This window comes from Bison bison, unplaced genomic scaffold (genome assembly GCF_000754665.1).
Source record: "Bison bison bison isolate TAMUID 2011002044 unplaced genomic scaffold, Bison_UMD1.0 scf7180017853138, whole genome shotgun sequence".
Classification (NCBI taxonomy): domain Eukaryota; kingdom Metazoa; phylum Chordata; class Mammalia; order Artiodactyla; family Bovidae; genus Bison; species Bison bison.
The window spans coordinates 153,312-164,203 of NW_011483711.1; the positions used below are offsets into that span (position 1 = coordinate 153,312).

The window sequence follows — 10,892 nt, forward strand, 5'->3', positions numbered from 1 at the left end:
GTAATGCTCAAAATTCTCCAAGCCAGGCTTTAGCAATATGTGAACCGTGAACTTCCTGATGTTCAAGCTGATTTTAGAAAAGGCAGAGGAACCAGAGATCAAATTGCAAACATCCACTGGATCATGGAAAAAGCAAGAGAGTTCCAGAAAAAAATCTATTTCTGCTTTATAGACTATGCCAAAGCCTTTGACTGTGTGGATCACAATAAACTGTGGAAAATTCTTTCTTTAATTTCCCCTTATTATTACCATTCTCCATTCTGGCTCATGTTCTCTCATCTGGTTAAACTGTCTTCCCTCTCATTCTCTCTTGCTCATGTTCTCTCTCTCTCTTGCCTGAAGCGGGTCATATATACATGATTATTTGGTACACTAGGTAGCTTTCTGTTAGCTCTCAATCCCACGCTTGTCTTGTATACTTGGTTTTATATTACTAGGACTAGACCACTACAGAGGACATTTCCCAAGGACATTTCTATTACTGCTGGCTTCTGATTAGCCTCAGCCAGTAAGAAGTATGGGCAGAAACTAAAAGAGACAGCTAATATGGTTCTGATGGAGGAAAGGTAGCGTCCCTTCAGTACTCCCAGCATCAGCGGCACTTTTCCATGCTCATGGCCTGCCACCTGGCCTCAGTACTTCCTCAGCAACTAACAGTGGTGCCCCCAGTGAGACAGCAGGGCTGAGCCATCCTCAGAGTGGATTCCTTCCATTTTGCCACCAGTCAAAGGTGCCAGGAAAGGTACAGAGAATGGGTAACATCTGCTTAGCTTTAATAGCATACCCCCTCTCTCAGTAATTCCTGGCTTCTATATTTTCTCCAAATCCCTCTCCAATTTAAGCTCAATCCCAACCCTGAGTCTAAAATTTATGACTCTTTATTATCAGTGACCTTGCCTCTTTTATTTCTAGTAAAACTCCCCCTATAAATCTCAGATTCAGATAAGAATTCAGGTTCTAGACAATTTTCTCAGTGCTAATCTCAATGGGAATATTTCATAAATAAAAAAGAGAATTAATCTGTACCAAATTATCTCAATCTCCTAGAGTGAAATAATTAAATGATGCATTGCTTTGTCCCTGAGCAAATTGACTGAACAAAAACAGCAAGTAGCTCTTGGATTTTCTCAATAATTTCAAATGAAACAGGTTCTTGTAAGATATTTTGTCATATCTGTTATGAACTAAGAAAAGTTTTCCTCAACTTGTTATTCAAACATCTGATGAGATGCTTTTGCATTTCCCAGTCATTCCCTACCTGTTCTCTGCTGTCTGAAATGCTGTAAACCTTTTTGCCACATTCTTTTCAGAAGATTCTTTTACTTCCTTGTTCTTCAGGCTGTAGTCAAGGGGATTCACTAGGGGAGTGACCACACTGTACTGCAGGGAAAAAGTCAACTCCAGCAGGGAACTTAAGGTTGGCATGAGATAGCGAAGAAAAGCAGATCCATAGAAGAAGCTCACTGCAGTGAGGTAGGAAGAACAGGTAGAGAAGGCCTTCCTTCTGCCTGCAGTGGAGCTGATGTTCAGGATGGTGGAGACAATGCGGGCATATGAGAAGAAGACCAGGAGTAAAGTTCCAGAAGCATGCACAATGGTGGAGAACCCCAGGACTGAAAAGTTGATGGAGATATCAGAGCAAGAGAGAGAATAGAGATGGCAGCTCACAGCTGAAGTGAGGCATGACATGTGCCCCACAGAAGTCCAAGCCCAAAGTCATGAGGGTGTTAATGAGAGCATCCAGAAAGCCCAGTTTCCAGGAGAGCCATACTAGATCACATGTAAACATAGCTGTTTATTCATCAGCTGGCCATAGAGCAAAGGGTGACAGATGGCAGTGTAGTGGTCATAAGCCATGACAGAGAGCATGAAGATTTCCGTCCCTGCCATGGAAAACACAAAAAAAGCCTGGGCAAGGCAACCTTCTACTGAAATTGATTTCTTCTGAGACGGGAGATTCTCTAGCATCTTGGGCACAGTGACTGAAGTTAAACAAAGATCCAGGAAAGAGAGGTGACTGAGGAAGAAGTACATGGGTGAATGGAGGTATGATTCCATCCTGATGACAGTCATCATCATCAGATTCCCTATCAGGGTTAGGAGGTTCTGTAATGGTGCTATGGTTTCCTAAAGCCATGAGAGAAGGTGTTCCACTGGAATGAAAGTAGAAGGAAGTGTGAAGTATTCACCTCCTCTTTATGCCATCTCAGGGTTCTTATTTCATTCCATGCACACATATGTCTCTCTTCAGCCTGCTCATCTTTTACAAGGAGTTAAAAAAAAGTCTTCCTCCTTTCCCCAAATTCTTCTTTGACTCAACTGCCAGCTGTTTAACTCCTGGAAACATGAGCCAGTCCATCTATCTATGTTCTTTCCCTTTGTGGTTCCTCTACCAAAATAGCTCTGGAGAACTTTATTTAATTTTTCAGTCTAGTCTATGACTAACTGGTTTCATCTTGAACTATCCCTTGTGATTTTTTTTTTTTTCCAGCTGTACTGCATGGCTTGCAGGATCTTAGTTCCTTGACCAGGGATTGAATTCACACCCTCTGCAGTGAAAACGCAGAGTCCTAACCACTGGACCCCTAGGAAATTCCCTACCATCCCTTGCTTTTATTCTGTAACACTACTGGTCAAAACCAGTAAACCCAGGTGGTTCTGGTATGCCCCCGGTTGCAGAATCAGGGCACCAATTGTCAGATTGTATTTATTCTGGTGACCTCATTACTCTTCTATTCTCTGCCTTCAACTGATAGTCTTTGAAATTTTTTCTCTTTAAATTTTGACCCAAATCCCATTGCTCTTGAATATTCACTATAATTTCTACCTCCTCCCTTATATATGTCTTCCTTCTCTTCCTGCACAGATTATAGAAAAGAATGATATCTGTCATTTTGTGTGTGTGTGTGTGTCAGTTATGTCTAGGTATTATCAAACATTTAGCTTTCCCTCTACTGGAAGATCACAACAAAACTATAAGTGCTGAATTATCTCAAATTTTAGAAGAAGGAAATTCAATCTGAAAATTTTGCAGTAACTTGCTGCTATTGAAAGAGTAAGTGAGTGGGTAAGATTTACATTCATACAGAGTCGGACACGACTGAAGCAACTTAGCAGCAGCAGCAGGTCTATGAAGCTATCATTATCTTTGATTTTTATGTTCTGACCAGCTTATATCCATTTTCTTAAACCTGTTTACTTATCCCCACTCTGTGTTCTCTTTTACTCCTTATTCTGTGAACTCTTTCAACCTTCGTTTGGATATCTATTGCTCTGGTTTTCAGCAGAATGTGTGAGTACTATTTCCTTTTTCTCCAAGCATATTGCTTGCTTATGGAGAACAGATTTGGTATTCAACCATCTTAATTATCTTAAATCTTGAACTACAGCAGAATGACAGGCATATGATGGGTCCTCAATATTTGTTGAATGTAGAAATAATGAAACTGGTTTAGAAGATATTGTGTGTGCTTTGTTTGAGGAATACCCGCCTCCTCCCTGCCCTCCCCATACCAGTGTGATCTCTGGTTTCAGAAATAAACAACTTGAGGATGACTGGGAAGTTGTAAAGAAAAGGAAGGCTCTGTGGGGTTTTGTGATTGCAGAGGACTTACTTTCTATTGTACTAGCTGGCACCTAAAGATTCATTCCCTCTGAGGAGTACCTACTAGCTCATTTTGGGCCACATTCAGAAGGTTGCTTAAAAACATGACAATTATTCATCTATCCATCAGATAATTTATTGATCAGTTACTAATTTGTTTAGTCACTTAATATTTCATTTGTCCACTCCATTTTCCATCCTGTCAATTCAGCAAGGAAACCATCTGTTTCATTCAGTTATGCATTATTTCATCAGTTCTGTCATATATCTAATTACTCAAAGTATTATAGATTTATTTTGTGCTAGGCTTACTTACAATTGATTGGGCAAAAAGACCTTGCTTAACCTTTACTGAATTGTTGTGTCAATACACTTATTTGTCCTGTTTTTCCAGTTACATTTTCCCAGAATCCAGGGTTGAGTTCTTGCACTGGTTAATTTCTTTGTAGCCAGCGTGAAATCTCAGACTCTGTTCTGTCATGAGTGCTCTTTCCTGGTATGATAATTCCTCACTGAAATCTTGATCTGTCAACTAGAACTGGGAATCAACTTCGAATTTCCCAAGCTTTCACGCTGGGAATCTCACCAAAGTCTCAGTTGTTCTTGCCCAAAGAACTTACCAGAGTAGATTCAATTCTTGCTGGGCTAGCCAATGCCCTGCTTTTCCTAAACTTCCTTTATTTTTCTATTTCTGTTTAGACAAGTTCTTATACTTTCACCCCTTATCAGAACCCATATTGAAATTACCTCTTGATTCTATCTGGTGAGTAAGTTGTAGTCCAACATGGTGACCTAAATTAATATTTACTCTTCAGTAAAGATGAATAATGGAATGATAACCAAATGGAAAAGTCAATTTTTCCTGTCTTTGAGTTTGTAAAATCTTACAGAAATAAACAATTCTTTGTGTTCTTCAGTAGCAAAGTGGTCAATGCAGTCCATTCACTTTAACTGGAAAATTTCTCAAAATTTGTAATTTACTTTCCAATTTTGGTCAGACACAGTTTGGCCACATTTGCTCCACATTTATTCTCCAGTTTTCCATATTTACTCTCAGTGTAGACCTAGTTACTATCCAAGTTTTATTTCCAGCACTCAGCCTGAGATAACTCTAGGATATCCAAAGGACTTTGGAGAAACCATGAAAGATCCAATATTTGAAAACCTCTGTCTTCTGCTAACATCTCACAAAGCCCATCAGCAAGGCAAGTGGAAGCCCAAGTTGTAAGATTCTATGATTTTCTCCCTCTGACTCCCAACATAGATCCTCTGACTGTGAGCATGCAAAGACAGAACTTCATTTCAACCTTGCAGTGAAAGTTATATACTAATTTCAAATTCTTGTCACTTACCTTGAAAGGGAACACAGTGGCTTCAATTCACATTAAAGTTGAATGCTTATTTTGAAATTCAGAAAAAGGTAGAGAGAAGTTTTGATGCTTACATAGAGAAGAGGGGAAGATAAGAACATAAAGCTCAAGGTGATCCTCTTAATAGAAATGTGCTATTTACCAATTTGCTGGGTAACTGTGTGTGAGCACTTCTTAAAATAGGTCAGCTCTTAATATCTTATAAATGTTCATGTCAGATATTATCTTAAAGAGAAGAAGAGCAAGATATTGCATTTCTGGATCACTGAAGAATAATAAAAAATAATTATCACTTTCTACCATATTATTTTTTACTTGTGTTTACACTACTGTGAATTCATTTTACTTAAATTAACATTTGCCTAAATTTAAAATTCAACAAATTCAGAAAGCAAAATAACATAAATGCCATTATAAATTATTAATTCATTTATATCCAATGATTTTACATCATTCCCAAAAAGATATTCTAAGAAAACAGTCTCCAGATTTATCTACTAAGTATATGTGAAGGTTGCTCAGTTGTGTCTGACTCTTTGTGACTCCATGGGCTGCAGCCCACCAGGCTCCTCTGTCCATGGAATTCTCCAGGCAAGAACACTGGAGTGGGCTGCCACTTCCTTCTCCAGGCTACTAAGTGTAATCACACACAAAATATCCACTAATTACATTAATGACTGGATGGACAGCTTAATGAAAATAGAAAGAGAGACAAGTATAGAGTTGGAAGGCAGAAATGGTCTGGGTAACAATTATTGGAAATATAAGAAACTCAGAAGAGTATACGGAATATGGGTATCCCAAGCACAACTTGAAAAGGACAGAAGTGGAAAATGAGAGAAGGGATGGAGGACATGTGGTTTGTATTCATGAAAGACAGACTTTGCATATCTTAATATTCTCCTTATAAGCTTCACCGGATCCTGCTCTTCCTGGTCTCCTTTAACCATGAATTTTGTTAATGACCAGAATATTGTTGATGACTAAGGTGCTTAATAATAGCAGAAAGGTGAACTATTTTTAGCACATGTATTTAGAGTCTAAAAGAAGGAGGAGGATGTCAGGCTACTAAAGTTTATCAACTATGTTATGCTTTTTCCTATTCCTCCCCATAATGGGGCTCTTCAGGCTCTTGCTTTAAGCTCCCCAGATCAATGCAGATCACATAACAAGTTTGTGCTTAACTCTAAAAAGCATAGATAGGATTTATTTGGTAGATGCTAAGAGCTTCAAAGGAGAGAGACACCCATAAAGTTCTTAGTGTGTGAAACTCAGACTGCAGCACAAGGAAAAGATGATGGGAGAACTTAAGATAAAAGAAAGTGCTTGAGAAAGCCAGGTGCAGAAGGCTGGAGAAGGAAAAGAAAACAGAAGCTGGAAGTCCCAGGTGGGAATGAAGGAAAATTTTAGAGAAATTGTAGAGGCCTGGGTTTTTGTGGCATAAAGCTCATCTTTTGAGTCTAGTCTCACTGTGATATAAGAAGTCATCTTTGGTCAGGTGACCACTACTCACAGGGAAATCAATAATTCTTCAGGTGAATTCCATAAAGTGTACATGTTAGGTTTTCTATTTACAAATATCACAAGGGAGAGAAAACTGACTAACTCAGGTGAAGAAGTTGAAAGCTGCCTTGGTCCTGCCACTTTCAAATTCTGACAGGAGCAGAGGAGAAATTTCTCTCATGTCATCCCAAGCCAATTCACAGAAACTATTCTTCATTTAACACTCTTGTGAGTCTATATACCAGGCAAAGAATATCAGTGAAGCAAGTGATTTTCGGATAGAATCTAGCTGAAGGGAAGCCAGAGAAGCTGGTGGAGCTGATGAAACTTAGCAGTGCAAGAGAGCTGTAGTCCCTGAGGTCAAATCGGAAGCCAAATTTTGAACTTAGAAAAGTGAAGGCTGTAGAACTCCTAGGTGAATCTCACAAATATAAGCTATAGAACTTTACGATTGAAGTTCTTACTGTAAACCCTGGAATAGTGTGGGTTTTAAAAGCAGGCAAGCTGAGGAACTTACCTAGCAGTCCGGCAGTTAAGACTCTGTGCTTCCCCTGCAGAGGGTGTGGGTTCAAGGGAACTAAGATCCCACATGTCTTGAGGTGTGGCTAAGAAAAGAAAAGTAGGCAAGCTGAGAAGTCTTTGCCTATTGGCCACTTAAACTGGAGGGATACTTTATTAGGAAATTATCAAGGAAGGTGTTTAGCAAGATGTAATTCACCTGACAGCTCACTTTCCCATATTCACAAGAAACTGTAGTTTGTGTGTGTGTGTGTGAATTTATTTATTTTAATTGGAGGCTAATTACTTTACAATATTGTATTGGTTTTGCCATACATCAACATGCATCCGCCAAGGGTGTACACGTGTTCCCCATCCTGAACCCCCCTCCCACCTCCCTTCCCATACCATCCCTCTGGGTCATCCCAGTGCACCAGCCCCAAGCTTCCTGTATCCTGCATCGAACCTGGACTGGCGATTCATTTCTTATATGATATTATACATGTTTTAATGCCATTCTCCCAAATCATCTCCCATCTCCCTCTCCCACAGAGTCCAAAAGACTGTTCTATACATCTGTGTCTCTTTTGCTGCCTCGCATACAGGGTTGTTGTTGCTGCTGCTAAGTCACTTCAGTTGTGTCCAACTCTGTGTGACCCCATAGACGACAGCCCACCAGGCTCCCCCGTCCCTGGGATTCTCCAGGCAAGAACACTGGAATGGGTTGCCATTTCCTTCTCCAATGCATGAAATGGAAAAGTGAAAGTGAAGTCGCTCAGTCGTGTCCGACCCTCAGTGACCCCATGGACTGCAGCCCACCAGGCTCCTCCATCCATGGGACTTCCCAGGCAAGAGTACCAGAGTGGGGTGCCATTGCCTTCTCCGAGGGTTGTTGTTACCATCTTTCTAAATTCCATATATATGCATTAGTATACTGTGTTGGTGTTTTTCTTTCTGGCTTACTTCACTCTGTATAATAGGCTCCAGTTTCATCCATCTCATTAGAACTGATTCAAATGTATTCTTCTTCATTTTACAGTTATTTAGATGATTGCAAAATACAGATTAAACAAAGCAGAAGCAGCATGAGAATTGATTTATGTCTTACAGGTCTTATGTCTTATAGGTACCAATGAATTATGTGAGATTGATGCAGTGCCTTAAAACCAGCAAACCATAAGCCCCTACACAGTGACCAGTTGTTTGACAGCTGAGAGGTGAGGGACAAAGATGGTTTCAGGACTCCTGTGTCATAAGATCAAATTATTTGTCTAAGGCACATTGCCTACACTCTACACGGGGAAGATCTTGATGAGATCAGCTAATTGGAGAATATGCAAGTCTGAATAATGACTATGTGAGAAATAAAGTTTCTAGAGCCACAGCGCCTCCTTATAGCCTCTTACACTGGTGATTTGGCCAGCACTATGCACATACATGAGGGCTTTCTTGATAGCTCAGTTGGAAAAGAATCCACCTGCAATGCAGGAGACCCTGGTTTGATTCCTGAGTCGGTAAGATCCACTGGAAAAGGGATAGGCTACCCACTCCAGTATTCTGGCCTGGAGAATTCCATGAACTGTATAGTCCATGGGATTGCAAAGAGTTGGACATGACTGAGCAACTTTCACTTTCACTTTTCACTGCACATACATGAGTTCTTAGAAATTTTATCCGAGTCTGAGCTCCATCTCTATACATTCATTGTCTCTCTGCAGAGCTTTTAGCTTTTTAAGCCTGTCTTCTATGGCCACCCAATTGGACTTCTTTTATTTTCAACCCTCTACCCTTACCTATGACTTTTTTCTCTTAAAGATCCAGGACCCTACATTCTTATCAAATCTATGGCTTTTAGCATATTCTCCAGTTAGTAAAAATAATGATAGATTCATGAAACTAATAATTTTACTAAAACAGATGTTTCAGAATGAGAAAAATGGATCAATTTGTTCATAACAAAGTTTTCTAGACAAGGTGATTATTTTAAAAGAAAATAAAGGGAGCTTTCCTTCCTATAACTTTATGCCATTCTCTCATGTATTTCTAATGTAGGTTGTAGCATCTGACGTTGTGAGTACTCAAGAGTGCTCCTTACTACTGCAAACTCACCTAATGTCCTTTTCTATGCAGATTTATTCCAGTTCTTCACTATCCTATATTTTAATTTCAGCACCTGATATGCTGCAAATACTTTTCCAAAGTTCTTTTCAGAGCCACCTTCACCTCTTTGTTTTTCAGACTGTAAATGAGGGGATTCAGCATGGGCGTGATGACAGTATACTGCACAGAGAAGATCAGTTCTGCAGGGGATCCTGAATTTGGCATAAGATGGTGGAGCAAACCTGAGCCAAAGTACAGTGTCACTGCAGTGAGGTGGGAAGAGCAGGTGGAGAAGGCCTTGCTTCTGCCTGAGGTAGAGCTGATGCTCAGGATGGTGGTGATAATGTGGGCATAGGATAGGGAGACCAAAAGGAAGGTTCCCAGCCCATGCAGCAGAGTGGAACAGAGCAAGGCAATGAGGTTTCTGGAGATATCAGAGCAGGACAGGGAGAGGAGAGAGGGCATTTCACAGCTGTAGTGAGGGATGATTTTGGCCTCACAGAAGATCATGTTCACAGCTAGGAAGATGTTGATGAGTGCGTCCAGAAAGCCCAGGCCCCACGAGCCCCACACAAGCTGAATGTACAGCTTTTTACTCATGATCTGTCCATAGAGTAGAGGGTGGCAGATCGCAGCATAGCGGTCATAGGCCATCACTGAGAGCAGACAGGCTTCCGTCCCTGCAGCAACAAACACAAAGAAGACCTGAGCTAGGCAGCCCTCTACCGATATTGTTTTCCTTCGAGACAGGAGGTTCTCCAACATCTTGGGCACTGTGACTGAAGAGAAGCAGATATCAACGAAAGAGAGGTGGCTCAGGAAGAAGTACATGCGCGTGTGGAGGTGGGAATCAGCCTTGATCACCAGCAACATCATCAAGTTCCCCATTATTGTCAGAAGGTAAATCCCCAGGAATAGCACAAAGAGCAGAGCCTGGGTGTGAGGGTTGGCAGACAGTCCAAGGAGGATGAACTCTGTGACAGTGCTGTGGTTCCTCAAGTCCATTTACAAAGGCCTTTCCCTAGAAATAATATAAACAGGCATGGGAGCCAAAAGTCTTTTTCCCCAGACCTCTCCCCTCCCCTGATAACAGGGGGTTTTCCTCGGTGACCTCAGGCTACACTGGAATTTTTCCATTGTATTTGTCCTCTGTTCATATCACCATTATTTGTAAATGTTTTTGCTTTCTATTATGACCTCAGTTTGTGTCAATCACTTGAAACAAAAAGATGATCAAGATATGATATCCATTGAAGAATATGCATATGAAGAGTAAATATATAACTGTAATTACTACAATGGGAACTCAAATTGAGATTTAGTGAGGGCCAATAATGACATTACATTGAGTGAATTTGACAATATCCTTAAGAAAGCAATATGATTGCACTTGGAAAATGTTTCTGACAAATATTCAGTTTGCATGAACATGAAGTTTGTATTCAAAGGCTCAGAGAAAAATCAAGTTATATTTGGTTTAACATAATGGCAACCTGCTCCAGCATTCTTGCCTGGAAAATTCCATGAATAGAAGAACCTGGTGGGTGACTGAGTAACCGAGCACAAAATCAGATCTAAGATGCTGACACCTAGGGAATAAATGGGCATCAGAGATAGTGGCTAAAAATGTGGGCTCCTGCATCAGACTAGGTTCAAATTTCAGCTCTACCTCTAATTAGGTACATGACTTTGTACATGATGCATAAAACTCCTTTCTTGGATTTCCTTATGTTTAAAATGAAAATTAATAACAGTACTAAGAAAGGTTCTAGGATTAAATATGAGATTATATATAAAGTTCTTAAAAAGCATCTACT

At 40.2% G+C, this 10,892-nt stretch overlaps 1 protein-coding gene and 1 pseudogene across 1 annotated transcript; both read right to left on the reverse strand.

Annotated features, from left to right (window-relative positions):
• Positions 1 to 1,254: 1,254 nt before the first annotated feature.
• LOC104998311 lies at positions 1,255 to 5,924 on the reverse strand (annotated as a pseudogene).
• A 3,217-nt stretch (positions 5,925 to 9,141) lies between these two features.
• On the reverse strand, positions 9,142 to 10,080 carry LOC104998319 (olfactory receptor 8S1-like). The gene has a single exon (XM_010853432.1). It carries the CDS (start codon positions 10,078 to 10,080, stop codon positions 9,142 to 9,144), a length of 939 nt encoding a protein of 312 aa, XP_010851734.1.
• Between the last annotated feature and the right edge of the window lie 812 nt (positions 10,081 to 10,892).